General features: G+C 41.4%; 1 protein-coding gene across 2 annotated transcripts in view; it reads right to left on the bottom strand.

Annotated features, from left to right (window-relative positions):
• Window positions 1-22060, bottom strand: part of mink1 (misshapen-like kinase 1) — a 32287-nt gene extending 10227 nt beyond the window's left edge. Inside the window, exons 1-21 of one of the 2 annotated variants that reach the window (XM_087847213.1) lie at window positions 20652-22060; window positions 15713-15778; window positions 15107-15289; window positions 14908-15018; window positions 14207-14297; window positions 13983-14113; window positions 13842-13896; window positions 11221-11299; window positions 9839-10014; window positions 9676-9745; window positions 9381-9591; window positions 6526-6633; window positions 5828-5914; window positions 2989-3165; window positions 2731-2901; window positions 2192-2458; window positions 1813-1892; window positions 1592-1695; window positions 1400-1491; window positions 1074-1097; window positions 123-274 (exon numbers count right to left, since the gene is read on the bottom strand). In XM_087847213.1, the coding sequence (XP_087703339.1) occupies window positions 123-274; window positions 1074-1097; window positions 1400-1491; window positions 1592-1695; window positions 1813-1892; window positions 2192-2458; window positions 2731-2901; window positions 2989-3165; window positions 5828-5914; window positions 6526-6633; window positions 9381-9591; window positions 9676-9745; window positions 9839-10014; window positions 11221-11299; window positions 13842-13896; window positions 13983-14113; window positions 14207-14297; window positions 14908-15018; window positions 15107-15289; window positions 15713-15778; window positions 20652-20708 (2492 nt within the window). In that variant the 5' untranslated portion in view covers window positions 20709-22060. The remainder of the gene's footprint in view (window positions 1-122; window positions 275-1073; window positions 1098-1399; window positions 1492-1591; window positions 1696-1812; window positions 1893-2191; window positions 2459-2730; window positions 2902-2988; window positions 3166-5827; window positions 5915-6525; window positions 6634-9380; window positions 9592-9675; window positions 9746-9838; window positions 10015-11220; window positions 11300-13841; window positions 13897-13982; window positions 14114-14206; window positions 14298-14907; window positions 15019-15106; window positions 15290-15712; window positions 15779-20651) is intronic. The other variant, XM_087847214.1, reaches the window with a different exon arrangement.
• Between the last annotated feature and the right edge of the window lie 78 nt (window positions 22061-22138).

Below are 22138 nucleotides of genomic sequence, written 5' to 3'. Positions count from 1 at the left end.
TGAAATCAAAAAGGATGTAGGATGCTGATTATACACAAGCAGGTTACTCTTCATTTAAAAGCAAAGCTCACAAACAGAAACTATTGGCTGATCCCTGAATTGTAAGTATTAGTTGGTGTTACCGATCTGTGGGGCTTTCTTCCTCCTCTGCTCCCTCGCCGCTTTCGCTTTCTTCGCTACTCTCGCTGCTTTCCGAAGAGGACGAGTAATCGTTGGCTTTTACTGGAGGTCTTGGCGGCTCCTCGGCACGCTCCTTGGCAAAGAGGCCGTGGTCCTGCCAGACAGGATTGCACATAATCTCAGCTATCAAAGAAAATAGCAGCTAACACGACAGCATTACACAGTATGCAAGTGTTTCCCATATACTGCCTTTATTTGGTATATCATTTTTTCCTACTGGCACACAGACCAGGTCGCTGTCGCAGTGGCGTTTGCCCAGTCAGACTTTGACTTTACCATGTTGGACTGCAGCTGGTGAGATCCAGTGTGAGCTGGATCTCAAGAGCGAAGCATGTGAGTGAGGGTCACTCGACGAGCCTACAGAGCTGTCGAAGCTGCGGCCTGAGATGGTCCGAGCCCATCGAAATCAGATCTTACAGAGGAACACTAGCCTAATAAACAATAATATTTAATAATAAACCTTGAAACGCGTGTGTGCTTCGTTTTGTGTGCTCAACACAAGCACACCTTCCCAAAACGAAAACTGCTGCTGCCACACTTAAATCTAATTCTATGGGAAACACTTCATGTACTACTGATAACCAAGACAATCCAAAGACAGCTGGTAAGGCAGGCATCGGGATGATGAGCTGAAAAACAGCAGCGATGCAAATGACTCATAATGGATGCAGGTGTTTAGTGAAAGGTGTTCAAACTGCAACCGAATACATGCAAAGTCCTTAGAAAGGATTTTACAGAAGGAAGTTCATTTTATTCCAAGAATAAAATGAGATTTACGTGATGAAAGCAGGCAGTATAGGGCATGCCTTAAATTCTGTACAAACACTGACAGTAAATGCAAATACCAAGTCATGCAGGAGCATCACAAGCACAGAAGAGACATTGATACCAACCTCCCCTATAGCTCTCTTGTAACTCTGCACATTTAAGGTAAAGTTAAAAAATAGGGATTTAAAAAAAGAAAGAAAGAAAGAAAAGGAGCAGCATGAGGCGATATATCAGTACTGGCTCAGGAGTAAAGTTGAAGTGAGAAGAAAACCTCGAGTTAGTTTTCCATGAATTCATTTACAGAACAGGTGCATTTAATTTAAAACTAAGCGTAAGCACAGCGTGTTAGTGTATTTTTTTATTTTACAGATGCTTGTCTGTGGCGAGCACCCCTTTGAGTTCTGTTAAAGCTGGCTTTACAAGTAGGCACAGTGAGGAAACAGCCACTCACAGCAGGACGCCCAGGCCGGGAGGAGGTTCGAGATTCTCCTGGCTTGTGACGAGGATCGTGGGAGAGAATGGGCGAATCCATTTTGGAGGAACCTGAAAATAACAACGTCACAGAGAGTAGTTATGCTTCTGAAAACACGCTTACTGCAAAGACAGTCTGCTGAGAAATGGCACTGGGGAGATGGGAACTCACTGAGGATGCGATGCCTCTCTAAACTGCCCGTCTGGGGAAGATTGGATATGATGCTCATGCTGTCTCCTCTCTCCCAGCGATCATTGCGACTGAGATCTGGATTGCTGCCATGAGGTTACAGTGAGGATAAAAATCAATTAAATCAAGTTGTCATAGATATTTATCCTATTAAAAAGGCACCAAAATTAAAGGAATCTCAGATCAAAGCATGTCTTCAGTACCTGGCTCTTACTGGGTGCCTTATACCAGAGGTTAGGTTGGTGTTGAGAGCTGTGGCGATAGACGCCGTCCTCTGTGGAATCTAAGAAAAACAATGGCAAAGTCTTACATTTTCCAGGCAGCAACAACTTTCACGAAGACTGGGTCTTGTAGACCAACCACTCGAAGACGCACAACAGCTTTTATCATGCAAATTTATTCCTAGTTGGTCGAGTCTTCCCTAGATGTAAGCAAATGAGCTCAACGTACTACCAGCAGCTTCTCTATGAGGTACGCATTTAATGTCTCATTAATAGCTGCAGTGAACAGTTGAGGTAACAAAAAAGTTCAAACTTAGGTTGGACGCCGACTACAGAGTCCAAAGCAGCTGCTGAATCTTACCTTGGGTGGAAGTTCTACATCTGGCAGGCGGATCCATGGGCCACGGTCCTCTCTGATTTGGTGTGCCTGTGGTGCCTGGGTTTCAGAAGTGGGGTCTGAATTCTGACGCACCAGCTCTCTGGAGTGGATAGGGCGGGGTGTGGGGGTCAGGGAAGGATCCTGGGTAGGGAAGGCGGACATGGTCTTAGTGGGCTGGTCACAGAGTGACTGAGAGCGAGGGACAGGGGCAGCATAAGGCTTCAGAGGAACCAAGTGAGCCATCTGGAACTGCAGGGGACAGGAGCAGCAGCAGCACACCGGGAGGGAAGCGCAGCAGTGGAAAGAAGAGCGAAAAAGGAAGGCAGGCGCAGGGAGGGTGAATGGTCGCATTTGTAGTTCAAGGTGATTTTGAGAGGGAAAAGAAGAAAAAGAAGGCATAAATAAGATAAGAAAAAATTAAGTTGAAGGCAGCAGAGGAATAAGAAGTAGGAAGGTATAAAGCAATTGTATCAGCTCCAATTAAGGGCAGATTATTATTTCAAACTCTCAGAAACACCCACCTTGCCCTGCCCTCCTTGGGGTTCAACAGGCCTTTGCATCGGTGGGGTCTGCGCGGACTGGACCGCTCCTGACTGGCTGATTGAGTCAGAGCGTGACTGGATGGCAGTGTCGGAGACAGTAGTGCAGATTTTGGGTGAGCCCTGTCTGTTGAGCTTACTTCTCTCCTCCACCTGAAATAAGGCGTGCGAGAGGAGAATTTACTCTGTAGCGTTCGCTGCTTTTACTGTCTAATGATTAAAATGCCAGAATGCTGGTACCTCGCGGGCCCAAGTCGGTTTGTTGTTGGGCTCCAGGTTTTTGTTGTAGTGGTAAAGCTGGGGTTTCTTGTCTTGCTGCTGTTGTTGCAGGGACACCAGGTAGGCATGTTCCTGTTGCAGCTGTCTCTGCAGCCGCTCGGACTGACGCTGTTCCTCGAGCTGTTTGCGTTTATACTCCTGAGCAGAGAGAAACGCTGCACTTAAGACATTGCTTGCCTCAGACTGGACACAAAAGCACAAGTCAAATCTGCAGATTACAGCAGATGCAATGATAATACACCGGACCTGATTTCAACCAGAGACAACACATGTTTAGGGCTTTAACATATCCAAGTGCTCCTATTTCAGTCAATTACCAGCCCACATGAAAATAATATTGATCATGTCTGTAGCTAAATGCTTTTGTGCCGTATGTTAGACAGTGCAAAAATGAGTCATCTGACTTATTGGTTTTTCATTGCGTTGTAGGCATGGGTCTCTAACCCTTTTGATGGCCAGTGCATTCAGAAGAAAACATGAAATAACAGAGAAGTCAAAGCTTTGGAGGTTAAAATGAGACTTTCTACCATGAGTCACCACAACATAGGCTAAACTTCACAGTTTTCTTTCAACCGAGAGTGAGTAACGGAGTCCTTACAGGCAACAGAGCACTAGATTTACAGGCCAGCTGATGCTGTATTGCGTTAGAGCAGTTTTAACCATAATTTTCTTTCGTCAAGCGAATATATATACACTACAGGCCAAGAGGCCTTTTAAAAAATTAAGACAGGGACGAATTTACAGCTTTCTTGCAGCAGTTGAAGAAAATAAAGCCTTCTAAAGGTAATGCAAACAACCTGTATGTAGAAGTTTGCACAGAGAAATGAATTGTATTATATTATAACAATCCTGTTATAAGAAAAAAAATACTGTCTATATGAAATATTTGTTCAGGAGTTTATCACATAACAAGATAAGGAACCAAAACATCAGAATAAAGGAATTAAACATTCGCAAACTGCCAACGTTTTCAGAATCAGCTTGTTTTGGATGACGTGGACAGCAGGCGGTTTCTCTGATTATGTATAGTTGGAAGTGTAATATTTCTCTACATTGATTACTCAAACTGTACTGATCTTCATCTAGGAGATGATTATAGGAAAACGGAGAAAGAACAGAATTTTGTGTTTTTGGCAGTGAAGTTGCAGAGCGCCCTCTGGAGGTCAAATTATGCACATCAACGGTTACAACAAGGCTGAACGGTGTTTCTTTCATCTCTTCTTTGCTTTGTTTCATTTTCATTTATTAGCTGTTCTGAAAGCCACTTTTTGACAAAAAGTCTGTATTTATGAGAAAATGCCAAAACCAAAACCTCATCCCACCTGTGAGGCATCATTTGAATGTTTGAAAAGAATAAAATTCCTTAAAAGTCCTGATCTTAACCCTGCGGAGGTATTTGGGGCATGTTGAATAAACTTTTTTTTAAACATATTGATGAAACAAAAATTGCTTTGTAGGAGGTTTGGTCCTAAGTTCATTTTCTTGACTGGTTCAATCTAAAGCAGCAACAGAAACAATCTGATGGAGGCTGCTGTTGCTAAAGGAGCCTCTACAATTCGCTGAGTTCACTTCTTCCTTCCTGATCACTCAGCGCTTTCATGAAAACTTGTACAATTGTGACCGTTTGTGCATTATCACTTTAGTCAGAATATGTTCGTCAATAATTGTATCAACGATCAGACCACATTTTGAATCAACTTCAGTTCAGGATTCAGTGCTGTTCACATCCGTGTAGCTGTCGATAGGAATACCTTCTTACAATGTAATTTGGCTGACTGAAAACATCCTGCAGCTGTCACAGATTTCAAGAAGTTGGGGTTATGATCTTGTGACTAATGGTTTTGGACAGTCTTTTCACAACTTTTTTTTGAGGCACTACAGAAACATTCCTACTGGGTTAATGTTCCACCTAGACTTAATTTAAAATAGCAAGAGAGGAATGCTGCTCACTACTTGCCGATGTACTCCAATTGTGAGCTGGAGGTAGGCTTACATTTACTGAACAAACTGGATGTATTAGAAGTGAATACTGTGATCCATAGAAATTTGGCCTACAAGGCCCATACACCTGAATATTTTGTCTCACTGCACTGTAGGGCAATTACGTGCTGCACACACATAAGCGCCCCTTTTATGCCAAACCCAGAGGAAGGATAGCGCACTTGTTTTCAGCCTTGTGCTCTGGTTCCCTGTGAAGACCTACATACCCACAGGAGTTCTGTGCGAGACACGAGAAAGCATTTGAAATTCCCTGATGCCTAAAGTAAATAGGATAGGATTATTTTTCCCACTCTACAAAACAGAAACAAAGGCTTCAGTCTTGATGACAGCAACTCCTACGCTCCACAGGTGCGTGCAGAAACAAAGACGCCACGAGTGCAGCAATTCTACCCTTCAGTGTGCGCAAGATATCATTATACAATGAAAACTGCCCCTAAAATCTAGGTCACCGCATGTCTTTTAAATAACACTGAATATTGTGGGAGCTACATCCATGTTCTGGAAAATGAACCGCTTATTTACATCAAGGTGCTCCACATGTAGAATCTTACAAACTCAAGCTGAGCTTTTATATTCTGATTGAGAAAGAAAAAAAAACAAAAACATCTCATCTCTGACTTTTATTCCATTTAAAAAGCATTTAACTCAAACGCAAGCAGGCTTGCAACACTGCAGTGTTTGGCTTGGAAAAAAGATCCGCTGCCCTCCTTTTCAGACAATATATTATAACCAGGAGATGAATGTGCAAGTCTCTGCAGTTTGAAGAGGAAATGATTAAGGAGTAATAAGGACTAGTTACCATTAACAGCGCTTGCTCCTGAAGCAACTGCTGTTGGAGGATTTCTAACTGCCGCTGCTCCTCTTCTAACTTATGCCTGATAAACTCCTGAGGAAAGGTAACAAGGGAGGAAAGATAAACATTGAGGTGATGAAGGAGGAATGAGAGCATGATTGGGGGAGGGGAAAGACCATAGAAGCAGAGTTATGTAATGTCAATCCAGTAACAGAAACCATGTGTTGCATGGATTAAAATCAACAATTTTAGTCTCAAAACAGTCACCACCCATGTTAAGAAGTTGCAACAGAGACTAATCATATGACCATTAAAACATACTGTCAGCACTAAACAGAGACCGTGAGAAGTGTCTAGATTTTAAATGAATGTCAGTGAATGTAAATATTTTTCAGGACACTGTGACTGATCTAAGGCACCAGACTGATATTTTAAAAAGGGGGTATTTGGCACTAAAAGGTGACTGTGCCATGATGCCAGACTCTTGTTTTACTGGGTAGACTGGAAACAGCATAAGAGGCGCAGAGAGCTCACCCACAGAAAACTCATCTCTGAGTAAATACACTAATTTAGACCCTTGCTGCTATGGCAACCTACTCCTGGAATTTCACCACCAGAGCAACCTGCGCAGTGTTGCCGCTGGACACGCCTACACTTCGCTCCGATTGGCCGACTGCGATCCCACTCCTCCTGTGGTTGGTTACCTGCTCCCTCTCTGCCAGCCTCCTATCTTCCTCCCGTCTCATATCGTCAAGTCTCCGATGGGGACCCTTTTCTTGCTGCCTCACCATCTCTCCCTGTTTTCTCTGTTGCTGGGAGAGAAGGGTGACAGGAAAAAGAGTAATGAGCACAGAGGATGTGGCTGCACAGAGAAATTAGCCTACTGTTAAGGAAATTCTCCCCTGCAAAGATATGAGGAGGGGGGGTGAGAGCTGCAGAAGTACAGGGCAGAGAATGGAAGCAGTGAGTCATTCTCACAAACACACACCTAATGCATCCTAATCATCTTTTCAGTGTACTGCTTTGATTCAAACATGAAGTGACAGTTTTTCACTTTTGACTGGGGGCGCTTTTTATCTGCCTTTTTCTAAACAGAGACTGAAACACAAAGATTTGTTCTTTGTGGGGAAACGAGAGCCCCCGCGACTTGGCAGCGCCACTAAAACACACTCGTACGCTCAGTCATCGCTGACACTTTAGCGGTGGACAAAAGAAGTAAATAAGATAGACAAGGAGGTGAAGGTTCATTAGAGCGCACCCTTGCTGTAGTTATAACCCTTTACCAATGTTGCACAACGATTACAGCAACAACAGCAGTGTAGGTGCGCTAACACGTGCCTCCATCAAATCCTACTGAACTCCCCAGAGATTTCACAGCTCGCAGTCCCCCCCCACCCCATCTCTAATTCACTGGGTTACGCAGGCATGTCTTTCAAAGTATTTAGCAACATGCTCAGCCTTTTCGTTAATAATGTCTAACATAACATCCTGTCAAATCCTGACTGTGTGTCAGCTTCAAAGGAAGTTCAGATGCCGTGCAACAAAGACAACATTTTCATACAATTTATTGTCTGTAAGCTTTGAAGGGGTGGATATATCAACACTATGTCAGCTACTGTTAGAAGTACAATGCCGTACTTCTAAAAATATACAATGTTAAGTGAAAGACTGTTCAGGGCCGAAACATTGTGAATGAAGGTACTGAAAGAAAATAAAATGCATAAGAGTATTTCATTTCCAGTGATTCAGATCTGGAAATGTGTGGTCATTAATATTTTTTTGCTCTACTGCAAAAAATCCATTCATTCATCCTCTTCCACTCATCACACATAAATGGTTTTCTTACATTATTAAATAACACAAGCGGCCCCCGGTGCTGAGGTAAGGTTAGTGTAGAGCACTCGATCTTGGGTCACTATCACTAATGTAATTGAGCAATCATCGATTCTCAAATTGAGAAGAAAAAAACATAATGACAATACATTTTGTAAACTCCATCACTTCAGAATACCTTGTTCTAGTCTACAAGGTGACCTGAGCTCAGTTCAGTACTTATAACTAGTTATTTAGTCATGCAGGTTGTGAAATCGAGACAGACAGGTGAGTGTACTGATGTGTCTGTCTCACTGGCCAATTTCGACATCTAAACTATTTAAACATTGTTACTCTTGCATGTGCTTTTGTAAGTCATGCCAGTTACACGGAACAAAAAGATTAGCTCAGACAGCGTGAGGAAGTAAATCTAAAATGTTTTGCCACTGCCGAAAGCAAACAAACATACTGAAATCAAGCTCAGAGCAAGAAAAGGACCAAACAGAGATAGTTATGTGGCTAAAAGAGAAGGACAAGTACGGACAGACAATGAACTACATAGCTTCACTGCTTGAATTAAGATGTGCTGTCATATTGCATAATGTTTTAGTATCATGAGCTGGTAGTAAAACGTGCACATTTCTAATGATCTAAGATCAAGAGTGGAGGCAACTCAAAGTAAGATGCTCTTGTTCCATCTCAAACAAAACGTGTTTGCATTTTATAAATATTATCACCATAATTAATCAAAACTAACAACTCAAATCTGATGATAAGCAGCAAAGCGGTTGTGCAAATGTGGGGTAAACACAATATTAATATCTCAGAAAAGAATGAGCACTTGTAAAAACACGGGCCTCCTTATCAGTGTTTCCTCGTTCTTATTTAAGGTGGAATCCATTTCAAAGTTCAATTCTCAATCACAGGAAATGATTCTTGTCTCAACTGACTGTTTCAAAATGACTGCTTTATTCACTTTAGAAGGCCGTCTTCCTAAAAGAGTGGCGTGCACGAATAAATAAGCTACGAAAAGATAAACATTAATCAAGCTGTGCTATGCAGGAATTCCTGTTATTCCGACTAGTTTTACAAAAACGGCAAAACAGTGAACCCAGATCCAGCAGCCCCCAGTGACAGCTGGGCGAAAATGCCCACCTGCTCTTTTGCTGTAAGACTCATGTTTGTGGGATAAGCATGAAGCTTAAGCTACTAATTAACCAGATTAGCATAATGACTGGCAAATGCTCAAAAACACACCTACCAGGGATTCTGAATGTGCTGTAGCATCTCCTTTGTCTAATCTATACAAAACCTAAAGTGTAGGAGTGACAGCAAGCAGTTTCTTTGACTTCATTGGGGTATTTCATTTGATCGTGTTTGTATTTTTTTCTTCAAGTTTTGTTATAGGTTATATTTAATTATTTTTAATGATTTGGCAGCTATGACACAATCATTTCCCAACTTCTGAAACAGATAAAGTCTCAGCTTATTTTAGGGGCAGGTCTGAGCTGTAACTAACCCTCTACAGTCACACGGAGGTACAAGAGCAAATGTTTCACTGTGTAGAGATCTTTTTTTTTTAGAGAGGTCAGGCTTTCTGTCCATATGCTAAGTTATGCCAACCTTCTTGTTTTGACACCCAGATTAGCACAGAGATGAGATGGGTATCATTCCAATTCCCACCAACGAAACAATGAGCATATATCTCTTAATGTTAGAGTGTTCCTTTAAAAAGGTTGAATTTTACCTCTTCAAGTCTGCGACGCTGTTCCTTCTGTTCTTCGATGCGTTTCTGTCGGTCATGCAACAGTTGCCTCTTGTGCTCCTCGGGGTCCCGGCGCTGAGCTGCCAGTTGGGCCTGCTGCCTCTTGTGAGCCTCCGAGCGCTCTTTGTTCTCCTGCTGCAGACGCTGGAAGTCCCGCCGCAAAGTGGACTCACCCGGCACATTGAGGATTGAACTGAAGACCAAAAATCAAGATATGAGTGAAAAGAGGAACTCAAACAAGTCAAAAACTGTCCTGTGACAGAAATGCTAAAATTACCTTGACTCTCTGTCATCTCCACGATTGTCCTCCTCTTCATCACTACCACTGTACTCGTACTCTGTTTCTTCTGTAAGGAAAAATTTATTCAAGTCACTCTAATGTGAATTTTTTTGCTGACTGTCTGTGAACGCTCTACAAAGCTGGTGCTACACTTGCTTACCCTTCTCTCCTCTTTTTTTGCGTGTACGGTCAATATGGTCTTTGAGTTGAATTCGGACCTGGCGTTCGGTGGGCTGATCCCTGATGAAGGAATGCTTGAGCAGCTGCTCCGTGGATGGCCGGCTGGGATATGTCTTTACAAGGCAGCTCTCTATAAAGTCAATAAATTTCTTGGACCTGGCAGGACGAGGAAGGTTAGAAGATAAGAAAACTTGAGCGGGAGGCAAGCTGATAGTTGGACAAGTACTGCACAGAATACAGATTCAACAACAGTGAGAAATTCAAGAGGATCTTTTCACATATAGCGGGGTAGGAATAATCTTTATCAGTATTTGAGAAATAAAAGACCTTTTTAGAAATGTTCCTCTGTTAGTCAAATGTGAACTAAGCTGTTAAGTTTTGCGGTTAATGCTAGCACCATTGTGTGACTATTGCCTTTTCAAAAATTACTTTCACTGATGGGGGGGCTAGTTGCTGTGATTAACCAGTTTTAAAAAAAGGACATAAACAAACAATGTGATTAACGAATGTTTGTTTCATTAAAATAGGACCATAAACCACATGATCACTGTTAAATAATGCAATGCAGCACAGTATAGTAACTGTGTAATTACTGGTATGTGCATCAGGTCATTAATGTCCATTGTATTCAACTGATCATGCACCTGGCTTTTTTTTTTTTTTTTTTTTTTAAACACTCATGTATTGGTAGAACATTGACAGCAGCTTTTTTTCCATGACAATTATAACAACTGTGGAAGAAACATTGCATTTTTAATCCTGTGTGAGCATAAGTAGATCCACTACTGAGTGGGTCCATTAACGACTAGCAGGAAAAGTAGCGGGTAGGGGAAAACAAGACAAATTAGTTTAAATGCTTGCAAGCAATCAAATCTGGCTCATAAGGAGAACAAGTGCACGACCTTTAATGCTTTGAAATCTGAGGGAGATTCAGCTATTGCAAATGCACCCAATTTATCTTGATGCACAAGACTTTGGAAACTAGACACCGTGCTTCAATTTCTTGTACCATCCACACGTTTCCATTCACATACAGCAGTAACCTGATACGCAAAGTGACTACACTACTACATCACATGTAAACCGTGCCCTCCTGCACTGACCCACTTTTTTGCCATCACAATAGGCTACGCTTATTTGTTGACTGTAGTTCATAAATTATTGAATTATTATTTCAATTTAATGCAAAGTGATAACAATTACAAAGCCTGCAGTGAGGCAGTATGCTACCAGTTTATTATACAGTAGGAAATATGCTAGAACATTGTTTATTGAATGCACAATCCAACACACGCTAAGACAAAAAAAAAAAAGGCTTTTCAAACACTTTGATATAAGGCACTGGTAAGGCTGATAACTCACCACTTCTTCGATTTAAGTTTTGGAGGGGGGTTCCTGGGGATCAGGAAGAGGGCTCTCATTGGGTGCATGTCACACAAGGCTAAAGAAATTAAGGAGATTACTGGGGTTAAATCTTTCCGTCCATGCTGTGAGTCGATTTACAAAACAAAGAGCACATCAGAATGAGGGTAATGTTAGAGTATCATCCACTTCCACATGTGGCAGTTTGTGAATAACACATGCCACCATTATACATGTTTTCTGCATCCTCAAACATGGTTACAGCTGCTGTTATCCAATCGTTCCCAGTGCCTCAGGCTTATTGTTACACTGAATGTAAGAACAAGGACTGTGAGTCATTGTGTTCCCAGCGTAGGTAGGTAGCTAAACCTGACTGGTTAGCTTTAGACTTTCACAGTAAATAGGCTTTTGTAACACAGTCTTTAGGACATATCCAACGTGACTGAGGCAGGAAAGAGGACATTTTCATTTCAGCATTTTAAAGTATGCACAAACCACAGGAATCACAGTGAGAAGATGCTCCATATAACATGCACTAAAGAAATGGCTCACCCACTGACACGATGTTGGCAATTTTCTAAAAATCCCAGGACTAGAAATTATTTTGTGCAAACGGTTACCTGCCGCTGTCCCTTTCGGTGTTTTACTACAGACAGTCCAAAAGCTCAACACTCAAACAATTACCTTTAGGAGGTAAAAAAAAAAAAAAAAGCTAAAGATGAGCAAGGAGTGAGCATACTGTGCAACCAATGCTTTGATTCACCCTGCAAGGATCGTGAGCACATTACTAGAACCGGCACAATAAAGCTATCCCAGTGAAACTGTGACAAATATCATACAGAATCCTCGCCAACCCTGCTGATGATGGATGAATTCCCAGTAAATTTAGGTCATGTGATCAGTACAGAAATAAAAATACCAAGTGCAGATATTTAACTACTACTGTGACTATTTAACCTAATTAAGAATAATGTTTACTTGGAAGAATATTGATTACGGTAATAAAGAGCAAATTCAACATTCAGAACTAATAACTGACTATAATGCCCATCATGTTGTTATAGAATATAACAAAGAGAGCCAAGGCCAGTGTGGGCTTTAGCATAGTTATTATGCTTTTATTACACTTTTAAGCAGGTGTTAACAGATTCATAAAACCTGTCTTGCATTTAGGATTGGCAATATTATATTTAAAAAATATCTATATATTAAATTGACACCAATTATACTAATCAATACTCAAAATTACTATTACATACTCATTTGTATTGCTATAAATAGTGCCATCGTTGCCTCCTCCAGTCGACACAAAACTTCACACAGCACTGCTGCAGACAGGCAGGCACACAGCCCCTCCTCTCACTAACAGCTAAAGCAGCTGACGCTCACAGCACCAAACAACATTTCAGGAGGAATATCGAGCGGTCGGGAAAGGTCCCGTTTCAACAACACTGAAGTTTTAAACAGTTATAATTGTTAACCTACTTAATCTCTATTTGATATACAGTTATGTTGTTCCTGTATTTTTTTTTTACACTATAGCAGACAACTTAATCACTGTGTTATTGATCTTATCATTTGCATTGTTTTAACCTCCATTAAAAGAAATGCTTCTTTTTTGGACTTGTGGTTTTGAAATTTGCATCAAGTATCTGTATGCATTTTTCTGGGTATCAGTACTGAGTTTGAAATTCTAGTATTTTGACAATATACACTAACTATACATATAAAATAAAAATCAACTGACAAATGGTTTCAGCATTACTATCAAAAGCAACCATTTTTAAAAATAGAGGCTAGCTGATCGCTTTATTAGTGGCAACCAAACTTCAGTTATCAGCCTGATACAGTCAGTACATGCTGCATAATTTATCACGGTACAACACTAGCTTGACAGTTGGTCTGTGTGCCGCGTGTCATTCACAGCAGCAACATCATGATCTGCAGGAGCTTTCTGAACTTTCAGAATGGTCTAAAGGGACAGCAGTGGCTCTACTCTGAAAATATAAATTTTGTTCATCTCAAAGAAGGAACTACTGCACTCGTTGTGATGTCAACGTTTCACTAAAGGGTTCAAGTTTACACACCAGTTTTCTGTAGGCTTCATACTGAATGGTGTCACAAAACCACACCAGCCAGTGAATGACTCGAGTCTTCTACTCTCAAACTCTGCACATATATCAGTTTAAAAACAACCACCCACTTATCAAATGTAGGAGCGCACTAGGCACTACAAGCTACTCGTGTTGAGCTACTGTTCGACACCTTCTTTACCAAACTTTTTAGCTGCTACTCTTCAGTAAGATTTTTTTCTTTGCTTCTTTGCATTTAACACCAAATTTCCATGCAGACAAAGCTCCCTGCTAAGCAGAACGGAGAGATCTGTACAAGCAGCCTCCACAAGCCAACTGGCAGCTCACCATTTCACTACCTTGATTACAGTGAGTCAACCGTCCATCTGAAGATACAGACAACAGGGCTGCATATGCAAGACAGGCTCATTCATGACGTCTTGCAGAAAGGGCTTTGAAATTATGAGTTATCTGTTGCTATGTTAATATGCGCTATTTAGCAAAAACTGGTTCAAAAAAAAAGCGTGCAAAGGTTACAAAGACACTTACGAGGAGCTCCTTCGGCCATCTCAATAGCTGTGATTCCCAAGGACCAAATATCACTCTGCAAAATACACAGGGGCACAGGGTCAGCCTTGCGCTTTGTTCATACAACATACTGCACATAAACAATACTGTGGCTGGTGTTACCCTGTAGTCATAGGTGGAGTCAGGATTCTCATCGCAGGCAATGACCTCAGGTGCCATCCAGTACGGTGTGCCAATAAAGGTATTTCTTCGCCCAACTGTCCTGTCCAACTGGGCGCTGACCCCAAAATCGACTGAAAGTGAAATAAAGAAACGAGAAATAAGAGACAGAAAAGGGTCCGAGACTTGGTCTGCTTTAGTAATGCACACTATCAAAACTAACATACCCAGTTTGACCTCTGCATTCTCTGTTAGCAGAACGTTCTGGCCCTTGATGTCTCTGTGGATAACTTTATGGGCATGGAGGTGAGACAGACCCTGTTCATATAAAAACAAGACAAAAAAAAAAAAAAAAAAGATCAGTATGTAACAAGCTCTGCTGCAAACACATTAGTGGCAAAAACAGCAAGTGTGGCCTTGTAGATACCTGCTCTGACAAGCACTAACACAATAGCAGCGTTGAGCAGTTTAATCGGCTTTCTGCGTTATCCACACATCTTTGTGCTGCTCTTAAAAACGTGATAGCATCACAAATGTGCAAAATTACAGTCACACATGAGGCTTAACAGTTGGATTTGAGGTTGTGAAATGGTGTAGTACAACCCTGCGTACTGTATAAAAGCTGTAATTAGTAGCATTCACCTGCCCTGCTACCACAGCTGGCTTTGTTTTCACCTTGACTTTGCCTACGTGTGTGCCTTATCTTGACAAAAAAAATCTGGTAAGGGAGGAATGTACTTCTGTGGGAACCAGCGCATAGGTGATTTTAAGTACTTTCCCAAGTGTTTATTGGTCCATCTGTCTCTTGACAGACTTTGACACTACAAAGTGACAACTGTGCAAGTGACAAAACTTCACTAGTATGTGGAGGAGTGTGGTCTGTCAACCCTTTGGCATTGTGGCTAAACATGGCTTCTTGATTTCTCACCCTTAGGATCTCTCTGCAGATGTAAGCAATCCAGTCCTCCTTTAGAGAGCTGCCCTTAGTGTTTTTCACCAGGTCGGTCACTGACCCCGCCCCACAAAACTCCATCACCAGCTAGGAGGAAACAAACACATCTCACTTAGAACAATTAATGAGGCTTGCATCCATTAAACCATCAGCCCAGAAACAGTGGCAGACAGACCCAAAGCTGGTCGTCGTGTCCCGGCGGACTCTTCTTGACAAAGGCACCGTAGTATGTGGCTATGTTGCGGTGGTGGCTGTATTTTTTCAGCATGTTTATTTCAGCTTTGATCTCCTCTTCTTCCTCCTCTGTAACATCCATCACCTTGATGGCAGCCAGCTGGCCCGTCTTCACGTGACGTCCCTGAACAAAAAGCAAGTTGAATCCTTCTAACACTAATCAGTAATATTTTAAGTGAATCTTAGATTCTATCTTCCTGGAACTCTTTGAATTTGGTCCATTAAGTGTGGCTAATTGCTTCTTCACATCATTTTCCTGTTCTTAATTTACATTTCCTTTTACTAGAGTGCCTTATCTTCCCGTCACTGCCATTTGAAATTTAACAGCCTGATAGCTGAAATTTTCACTGACATGACAGTGGGCTAAATTTGCTTTAATCTAAGAAGTTAATGTACAGAACGTTTAAAGAACAGACACTGAAGGAGGCTGTGCAGCAACAATTCAAAATGCTCACTCAATGCACAAGTGATAATTCAAGCACTGAATTTTTTACTCTCCATTAGAATTTGTGCATTACTCATATGTCACAATGGCATCATGGCTCACCTTGTACACCTGTCCATATGTGCCATTGCCAACGACCTCGACCAGCTCGAAGATTCCTGCTGGATCCTAGTGGAGACAGCAGCAGTTTAAAATGACTTACAGTAGACAGGCAGAGCAATTAAGATCATCATTTAATCCACATCAGCTTGGCATACTAAAGACAGACAAAGCATTTGAACAAAAACAAACCTAATTCACTTTTCTTTTTCAACATTTGGGAAAAGGCAAAATTACAATGACTGCACTCAAAGCTCACCACATTTATTTTTGTTTTTAAGTGGGTGATGCTTGCTTTGTTCTTCTTTGAATCCTCCACATTTACACTTCAATGCTGACCCCAAGTGCAGGTTGTATTTCATGCTGCTGCGCTCATAATTCTTGGGTAAAGGCTAACCCTTAAATACTAGCACCCTGCTAAACCTCACCTGTTCTTGAAACAGCCGCAATCAACCAGCGGTTATATTAGCACGAAGGCTAAATTAACACGAGACGGAAAACAAAACAATGCTGAGGCCCCGCTGAAGACAAAGAAAGCTCTGTGTAATTGTTTTTTTTATGACTGCAATTTCAGAAGTTGTGTACTATCATTAGATGTAAGCGCAGCTACAGATCTGTACCCCTTAAGAACAGTGTCATAAAACCACGTAAAGCACATGGGCTTGTGCAGAACAGAGACCACAGACAAAAACAAATAACAGCAATCCCAGTGGCTTCTACTGTGTACACTGGAGACAATATCACAATTACATATTTCCATACAAATGATCTAAACTCAGTGTTCTCTGCCACCCACAAAACTTTACACGGAGGAAGCAGACACTCAGAGACACTAAATATTGATACTAGATTAGATATACAAAGACAGATTCTGACAATACTGACATAAAACTTCGGCCTTTTTTCTTCATCTGTTCATTCTGTGTTTCAGTACCACGAACACATATTTCACTGACACTAATAATGAGTAGGTTGCTTAGACTCAATTATGCAACCCCCTCCCCCCCAAGAGACAAGGGAAATGACAAGCAGTTCCACTTTCATGCAATTTCAATATGGCTTTAAGAAGATGTGTGGGTGGTGAGACTGCCGCTTTGGGTTTAGATTGTACACCATGACCTATCCTGCTTTCATCCATTTCCAATGATGGGGTTTTTACGCCTTCAACAGGGAGGAGAAGATTTTCCTTTAGGACAAGGAATTACGATAAAGAACAGCATGATTGGGAAAACTTGGCAGTATGTCGGGGAAATAGAGGACAGAAAAGTGGGGAAATGGTAACACAAAACAGGAGGGGAGGCAACAATGTAACGTTTGAGTGGGTGGCGAGGCAGAGACGGCATCTTCACCCACTTAAGCACAGAGTGAGATGAGAGGAAAGATATGATGGAAGGGGAAGGGTACAGTGATGTTCAAAGAGTAGCACCACCAGCAAGAAGTCAATTAAAGTGTCTGCAGTGAACGCCAAACAAGCAAGGTGTCAGTAAAGCTAGGCTAGAAGGGGGAGGTTGTAACCATGTGGCTGTACCCATGTACAAGGAGGGGAACCTCAGTGACTAACGCACATAATTGGGCCAAATAGTCAAGATGGTAAGCTAGGTTTAACAGTATGCACTGTAAAATATAGTGGTGATGGTTAAAGAGGAAGGAAAACTATTTCCTGCAATGTCAACACCGCTAAGAGGGGATGTCTTTCTAAGAAAAGAAAAAGATGTGGTTACAGACCTGCAGCAATCATCAAAATCAAAACTCATCGCGTGCCTTCAGGGAACAATTTTACTGTTATTAAATTGGAATGTACATCAAATGTGTGTAAAATAAAAATAACAAGAATTACAGGAAATGGCTATAGATTTGTTTTAACCTTTTCAGAAAGTGCAAATCAAGCATTCCAGAGCTTTTATTAATATTACAGCTATTTTACTCCTTCACATTTTCACCTAACTGACAATTGAGTCTTGCACGGCTTATTTTAATTTAGTCTAATGTTGTATTGTTATCGTTCTAAAGTCTTTTCTTCATTTTCGGGAAGCACACTGTAACATTGGGTTCGATAAGTCCTATACAAATAAACTTTATTATTCTCATTGTTGTTGGTGGCTAAGATGATTGACTTTTTGACTGTAGCAATGTAACAAAATACCTCAATTTCATTTGCAATTTCTACATATTGGCTAGTGGCTGCTGCTCAGGAGGCTGAGCAGGTCATCTACTAAGAGGAAGGTTGGTGGTTTGATTCTTGGCTGCTCCAGTCCGCATGCCAAATCGTGCCTTAGCCAAGATGCTAACCCCAAGTTCCGCTCCAATGCATCCAGCAGAGTGTGAGTGTTGGATAGAAAACACTTAAAAAACATAGAATAAAGTGTTTGTATGAATTTGTGCGAATGTTGGCAAGCGGTATAAATTGCTTTGAGTGCTCAGGCAGAGTAGAAAAGCCCTACATAAGAACCAGTCCATTGGCAATGTAAGTGTTTCTGCATAAATAATTTGTTGATGCCTGTTTGCAGTGAACTGTTGTTATGTAATGCTGGGCCTCTTCTGTACTGTGTAGCAAATTTCTGGAAAAATGCTGTGATTGAGCCACTGATTTTTTTTCAAAGCCCATTTAATAATTTCAAAATCTAAGAGTGAGGTCCCCTTTTGTTTGTTTTTCGCAGCCTCAAGTACAAAACCCACAAATATGCGCAGATGTGGATGACGCAGTTCACTGTCCTGCCAATAGTTATCACGTTTTTCAAGGAGTGATGGTAACACCAGAGATATGCTGTAATGCGAGGCAGGTAACGAGGAGTATGCTAGCCAGTAAAAAACTAATGCAAAAATATTGAATTAAACACACCCTGAAAAACCTTTATTGGGGAGGAAAACACGACTGTTAAAGCTCAAGAATAAATAAACATGCTGTCATAATCTGACGCATACGTCTATGTTTTCGTGATTGTATGCATCCACTTTAGTTTTTTGTTGTGAGTTTTATACAATAAGTGGCACTTAATGTCTGTTCAGTATGTTACATGGCTCTGTTAATGTTGATCAGTGCTATCAACCTGCCACGGATTGCAGAGGAAAATTAGCTTATACAGCTAAATCTGGCATATTTACATTAAATGGCTCTCACGCTCATGTTTACAATAGTGCAATGTCCCTTTTGGATAAATTTAAATATATGGGTGATGGTGAGTAACAGTGACAGTAAACAAAATATCTGTTTACAATAAAATTTTAAACTGTCATTTGAGAAAACTACAAAAACAATTCGACACTTATTTATTCTGGTGGCTTATCATGTAGATTTTGGTGGTGAAACTTCTAAGATGTGAAAAACAATTAGGTAAATTAATATTATTTACCCTGTTTAAACACACCAGTAACTTAACCTTAGCAAAATAAATGTCTAGTCATTGACGTGCTTAATCACTATTCCCTAGTACAGCATTAAGTATAAATTCTCTAAGATGCATCTTTACTGGTTCTGTTTCACTCATTAATCAATAGTAGCAGAGCTGTCATGCAACAATTTGGGGTCAGTGTATTGCCCAAGGAAATGTAGCACGGGATCAAACAACCAACCCTGCATTTAATGGACAACCTGCTCTATCACCTGAGCCACAGCCATCACACGGTCAGTTTTCTTCAGTGCAATACCCAGCCATAGATAGAATCACAAACAAACGACTATTTATTTCCACATCTCAGGCGTGGTGGGCAACAAACCCTGGGCCATTTTTTGCACCTACCCAACTGTTCTTATAAGCAAACTGCTACTTAAATGACTAGATCAACCATTTAAATACACAATAAATTATTACTAAATGAAGTGCAAGATTAAATCATTACTACAATTTTTAGAAACTAGGTCACATCTGCCTGTGTTGTTAGTGAAGGCTTAGGTGAAATTTCCAGGTGAAACCTCAGAAGAAGGTCAGGGAAACAGGACAAACCTGCCCAAACAATCAGTATTTGGGTAAAATATCCTGATCTGTTTAGCCCCATTACCATGTGAGAGCTACACTGAAATACTAGAAATTCCTCATCTTTTTCAGAGGGAATCCAATGAAACCCTCTTACTTTGTCAAGAAAATGATGGTATTATTTTAAACATAGTTTGAATTGGAGTTATTGGGTAGCCTTTTGATCACTTTAACTGTAGAAGGGGATTCAAAAGTCAGTCAAACATTACCGATTCTTCTCAAGCAAACACTGAGTGAATGCATTATAACACTTCTTTATATATATATATATATATATATTTATTATCTTAAGTGGATTTACTGCCACATCAAATTCTGCACATTCTTGACAGCTTCCATAGTGATGGGGAGAAATGTTAAAAGGGATGTGACAGATTTCTTGACTCTTGAAGAGTTTCTAATGTTGCAGAAGTTAGGATTTTCAAATTGGGGACTTTAATGGGACACCAGTTAAAATACAAAAGGAACAAACACCAGGTCTAATTTCTTCACGAACAGTCTGATGTTACATTATATCAACAATATTGCAATATTAGAATGTTATCAGTTATTGAAACGACACAGATGTGCCTTTTTCTTATGGAGTCATAAACCTCCATAAAAAAATACCACCAGAAGACAAAATGTACTTTAAATAAACCAGCCTTCCCATTACATGATGTAATCACACAGTGGCCCAGTGTTTTATAGATACTGGTGCTTATTTTCCCCCAAAACCAACAAATTAACATTGTCAGGGCAGGTTAAAGTGGTCCTTTAAGGGAGAAATCCCAACATATAATTGGAGGATTTGTGTACAGACTGTACTGCCTATAACGCAGGCCGATTGATGTTTATCCCACCTTAACTTTTTCGCGTGGGTGTTCAATGGTCGTGCTTGTGTCTGAGGCGAACTGGCATATGACATAACATCTAATGAGTCCGTCTGCCATCATTTTACAATTCACTTATCTGGTAATAACAATACTCACCCTCAGAGCTGCGAGGTCTATGTCATCCAGGCTTCTTGTGGGGGCGTTTTCAGACATAGCTGGCGAAACTTATCACGCTGGCTAATAAGTTAGCCACTAATTTGACAAGAAGTGCTTAAGGGGGATTTAAGCGGCCGATCACGCGAGCTTATAACGGCCTAAACCCAGGGGAAATACAGCAAAGTGGCGGTCCAACACGCAGGAGCTGTAGCACTTAGATTAGCAAATGCATCGCAGATAGAGCGGACAGACGCACCCAGCTGGCTAGCTCACGTCAACTCTGACCGAAAGCTGTAAATGTTATTCGCACTTGTTTTACAGAAATGCCGCCTGCGGCAGCAAATCAAATCGCATGCAACTTAAAAAGTAGGATTTTTTTTAGACAGGCTGTCAACGTTGCTGTTAGCCGCCCATTTGATATCGATCTAACAACTGGCAGGTTTCAAATGCAGAGCACCTCCGCTGTTGTTGAACACCTTGCTGCGTTCATTTTGACAAGACGCCGCTTCTCCCCTGCTCTCCAACATCCCAGCTAATCTCACATATGATACACCGATGCGTGTCACCGAGGGGGGAGAAGAAGAAGAAAAACAACTACCAGACAGGTGTTGTGTGCCACTGAAACATTCCTACTTACACTGATAAAGTATGCTATTTTTTTTTATTATTATTTACGGTTTAGCAGCGCAGTGATTGTTTTACTAAGAACGCAACGTCTGATGTGATGGCGTCCCCGGGTCCGTCCGCACCGCACCAGAACCGACCGTCAGGCTCTCACTGCTGGCCTTAAACCTCCCGGGATTTTGTCACAGATTAGGAGCGTTGGGAGGAAAAAAAAGGGCCTCGTTTCAAATGCGATTCCCTGCGGCTGCAGTTGTCAAACTTGTTAACGCGAGTTAAATTCGCCCCCCGGGTTTCGTCCAGAGCGCACAAATAATCCGAATACCGAGTCAGGTGTGTGCGATTAATCTAACGTTTAACTGGCCGGCTGGCTAACGCAGCTAGGCTAGCGAGCTAAATTGTCTTTTCCAGAATAAACTTTCCCTTTCCTTCTTCATCCATGTTCTGTGTTGACAGTCGCGCCTAGCACTGCCAACCTTCCGGGGGAAAACACGGGCAGACGAGCAGGCACTGTGTTATCGGCAGCCACCGTAATACTTGTAAGCCTGAGCACTCGACGCTTCAAAGTTGAGCGCTGCCGTCGATCTCCGGCGTCCAGATTTTATGAACTTGCAGTCATAGTCCGCCACTGCTAGAATCGGTGCAGTTTCTAACTGCGGTATAGCCGCCAAACTTGTTATTTCGCCATGTTTTGCTTCCCAAGTCCACTCCTCCCTCCCACTCGCAGCCTAGATGTAGTCTTGTTGGGTTTGTACTGACGATTGGCTGCACGCAACACTCCTGAAGTGTTTTCTCTTCTCGACTGGCTACGGTGCTTCATCAGGGACAAATTACCCGAAATTACAGTGGACTTCAGCCTACGCAGC

The sequence above is a fragment of the Neolamprologus brichardi genome, chromosome 10, assembly GCF_056152115.1.
Source record: "Neolamprologus brichardi isolate AB-2024 chromosome 10, ASM5615211v1, whole genome shotgun sequence".
Taxonomy (NCBI): Eukaryota; Metazoa; Chordata; class Actinopteri; order Cichliformes; family Cichlidae; genus Neolamprologus; species Neolamprologus brichardi.
This window is presented reverse-complemented; position numbering and strand designations above follow the sequence as displayed.